General features: G+C 51.2%; 1 protein-coding gene across 2 annotated transcripts in view; it reads right to left on the bottom strand.

Annotated features, from left to right (window-relative positions):
* The window catches only part of plpp3 (phospholipid phosphatase 3), a 33,823-nt gene extending 31,043 nt beyond the window's left edge, over nt 1–2,780 (bottom strand). The window contains exon 1 of one of the 2 annotated variants that reach the window (XM_072437967.1): nt 2,324–2,780. In XM_072437967.1, coding sequence (XP_072294068.1) covers nt 2,324–2,462 — 139 coding nt within the window. In that variant the 5' untranslated portion in view covers nt 2,463–2,780. The remainder of the gene's footprint in view (nt 1–2,323) is intronic. The other variant, XM_072437966.1, reaches the window with a different exon arrangement.
* Between the last annotated feature and the right edge of the window lie 1,066 nt (nt 2,781–3,846).

Below are 3,846 nucleotides of genomic sequence, written 5' to 3'. Positions count from 1 at the left end.
CAGTATAATACTATTTATTAAAAGTGTCTGTACTGTTAACATGTCACTCTGGGACAGGGGTGGGCAAACTGCGGCCCGCGGGCCACATGTGGCCCGATTGTCTTTATAATCCGGCCCGCCAAACATGCCGAGTAATATTTGAAAAAAATTTAAATAAAATATATATAATAGATTCAAATAGCCTATATTTGACAGAAAAGTGATATTTTATTTGACGTTGAATTTTTTTTTTCACACCAAGGATTGCGGGCCGGCCCTCCGCTACTTGCCTGGATTCGAATATGGCCCTCGGAGGAAAATAATTGCCCACCCCTGATGTAGGATCACGGTGTGGAATACGTGTGATGTACATGTTAGATGATATTCCTCACTCTGTCTACTGCATGTCTCTTGAGTTCAATGGCTCCAACTGACTCTAAATCACCCAAGATTACTTTAATGCTTGCGCTGCCATTATGGGTCCAGCCCTGAGGCACTTTGCTCGTAAAGTGACACCCTTCTATAAATTGTCACTGTGTCTGACACCAGCTGGCAGATAGGAATAACTTACAATAATTGGATTTTTATACATTTGTTTGATGATGCATCTTATCAACCCCCAAATAAATAAATAAAAAATCAGTTTCTTCCTTGATAACGCCACTTTTTTTTACTTCTCCACCCGCTCTTCAACCCCCACATACGCGCCGCTAAAGTGGGCCACCGCAAGCAGACACCCATGTATTTAGCATGACAAAGGACAAACTGTGTGAAAAACGTTTTGCGATGGTGTGTGTGTATGTGTGTGTGTGTGTGTGTGTGTGTTTTGGAGCATGCAAACTGTACGTGTCCCCAAAAGCTGCAGGAAGCTAAACTCACATCTGCATTAACACGACACCGGATGAAAAGCAGAGTCCCTTTATTGAGGTTCTTTTAATAAGCAAAGCAATATAAAAACCCACTGGAAAACTTTAGAGGTTGTGCAAGAAAATGTGCACTTAATCTACTCCATTTGTAACATCCGGGCTAATAAAAGCTAGCTCCTGTGTGGCAATGTTGTGTTTTATTAGCAAAGTTCAGAGCTGCAAGAAGTGACAGCACATAGAAGTGAAGTGGACAAAAGTACTCAGCAATACTTCTACTACAACGGATGCTACTTCTCGTACATCTCAAAAGTTCACATCTTCTAGCGCACCCATCAGTAAAAGTATGTTTTTTCTTCTAAATAAATCCAGGAGTGACATCACATCCCTTTCCTCAAAATGTACATAACTTGAGCAAAAGTATCCGGTCACGCTCCATCTCTGCAGCGTCAATGCTCAATAATGTCATCACTGTGGTATTCCACCTGCTCCTGTAAAGCCCGGTAAGCCGAGGGTCCCTGCTGCCGATTGGAGAGGCATTCCCTTCTACAACACATGCTTAAGCAATTATTCTGCGCTGGACGGAGCACATATAGAGATACAGAGGTAGGAAGAAAAGACGGGGGGGAAGAGCCATTTCAAGTGGAGGGATCAGGGGCAGCTGGCCAGGGATTTGCAACGTTCTGGAGGTGAATGTGTAGAAGTTAAATGCAACCCGCCTAATCCCTTTCCAAATTGGAGAATTGGATTTAGAAAGGGAAAAGGCGGGGAGTGGGGGTCCCAAATGAAAAAGAGGGGTACAGTGACAAGAGCCAAAAACAAACCCTCTATACAGACAGGACGCTCGTGGAATAACAAGTGACAAACGGTCCAAAGCAGATTTGGTATAAGAGGCACAAAGCTGGAATGGCACATCTCAACTTCAGGGTCAAATGGACAAGGTGATCGGGTCAAATGAGGAGTGTGATTGGTTATTTAAAGGGCAGTAAAGGGCAACTTCTATGGCCTCAAAACATTCATCCCGAGGCAGCTTGGCAGCAAAAGCATCAACACTCAAATCCCAGTGGACTTTGAAATGCTCATTACACTACTAAGTAATTACACACACAAAAACCCAAATGTCACAAGAAATGTAAAGTCATAAAAGTGACTAGCCCATTGTACTTATAAAACACGTGTAAAGATGAACCTTAACATGTTTGTATTGAGACATATCTATGACATTAGGTCTAATTGTTCTGCAGTTCCGATCTGAACTCTTGTGCAGATAAGAAGATGCTGGAGATAAAGTTGTCTTGCACTTGAAGATAACACTTTTAGTCCTTTAAAAGCATAAACCTTTAACTGTAAAGTCATAGAAAGCGCGGTTTGGGCTTTGATTCTCATGTAAATGCCGCTGGCCGGCGACATGCGTGTTTTGTACACAGAGAACAGCAGCTGAGGCAAAGTCTCAATGAGATGAAGTCCAGGACAGAACTTACCCAGCAGCAGGCAGAAGATGTCCAGGGCTATGAGCACTTTCTTCTTGCTGTTCTCAACACCATTGTTGTTGTTTAATGGAGAAGTTCCTCCGTTCCGTGTCTCTTGAGCCATGGCTTTCTCGTACACGTACTTTTGCATTTGAAAGTGTCCGTTATGAGTCCAAATCCCGCACCCCGCGGTGACTTCTCCGCGAAAGTGTAGGTCCGTGAAACAAGTGTCACAGCAGCGGCGAGGGACGAGTCGCGCCGGCTCTTGATTCTCACAAATAACTTCTGACAACTATTTCGTCAGTGGAAATAGAACACGCGTGACCGACTCGCAGAGTGAGGTTGCCTGTGGACAAGATGAATGGAAAGCCCGCTCTCCTTTCTTCGTCGCTGGTTCAAAGACTCTGAGTGCGATTTGCTGCGCGCATCGACAGACGCTCTTGTTTTATCAATCCTCCTCCTCCCCCTGCTCTTCCCCTCCTCCTCCCCCTGCTCTTCCCCTCCTCCTCCCCCTCCTCCTCCCCCTGCTCTTCCCCTCCTCCTCCCCCTGCTCTTCCCCTCCTCCTCCCCCTGCTCTTCCCCTCCTCCCCATGCTCTTCCCCCCCTCCCCCTGCTCTCCTCCTCCCCCCCTCCTCCCCCTGCTCTTCCCCTCCTCCTCCCCCTGCTCTTCCCCTCCTCCTCCCCCTCCTCCTCCCCCTGCTCTTCCCCTCCTCCTCCCCCTGCTCTTCCCCTCCTCCTCCCCCTGCTCTTCCCCTCCTCCCCATGCTCTTCCCCCCCTCCCCCTGCTCTCCTCCTCCCCCCCTCCTCCCCCTGCTCTTCCCCTCCTCCTCCCCCTGCTCTTCCCCTCCTCCCCATGCTCTTCCCCCCCTCCCCCTGCTCTCCTCCTCCCCCCCTCCTCCCCCTGCTCTTCCCCTCCTCCTCCCCCTGCTCTTCCCCTCCTCCTCCCCCTCCTCCTCCCCCTGCTCTTCCCCTCCTCCTCCCCCTGCTCTTCCCCTCCTCCTCCCCCTGCTCTTCCCCTCCTCCCCATGCTCTTCCCCCCTCCCCCTGCTCTCCTCCTCCCCCCTCCTCCCCCTGCTCTTCCCCTCCTCCTCCCCCTGCTCTTCCCCCCCTCCTCCCCCTGCTCTTCCCCTCCTCCCCATGCTCTTCCCCCCCTCCCCCTGCTCTCCTCCTCCCCCCCTCCTCCCCCTGCTCTTCCCCTCCTCCTCCCCCTGCTCTTCCCCTCCTCCTCCCCCTGCTCTTCCCCTCCTCCCCCTGCTCTTCCCCTGCTCTTCCCCTCCTCCCCCTGCTCTTCTCCTGCTCTCCTCTTCCCCCTGCTCTTCCCCTCCTCCCCTGCTCTTCCCTTCCTCCCCCTGCTCTCCTCCTCCTCCCCCTGCTCTTCCCCTGCTCTCCTCCTCCTCCTCCCCCTGCTCTTCCCCTCCTCCCCCTGCTCTCCTCCTCCTCCTCCTGCTCTCCTCCTCCTCCCCCTGCTCTTCCCCTCCTCCTCCTCCTGCTCTCCTCCTCCTCCCCCTGCTCTTCCCCTGCTCTCCTCCTCCTCC

The sequence above is a fragment of the Eucyclogobius newberryi genome, unplaced genomic scaffold (genome assembly GCF_026437365.1).
Source record: "Eucyclogobius newberryi isolate DKJ021-1_F unplaced genomic scaffold, fEucNew1.0.hap1 SCAF_9, whole genome shotgun sequence".
NCBI classification, from domain to species: Eukaryota; Metazoa; Chordata; class Actinopteri; order Gobiiformes; family Gobiidae; genus Eucyclogobius; species Eucyclogobius newberryi.
Note: the sequence above shows the minus strand (reverse complement) of the source record. Positions and strands in the feature narration are given on the sequence as shown.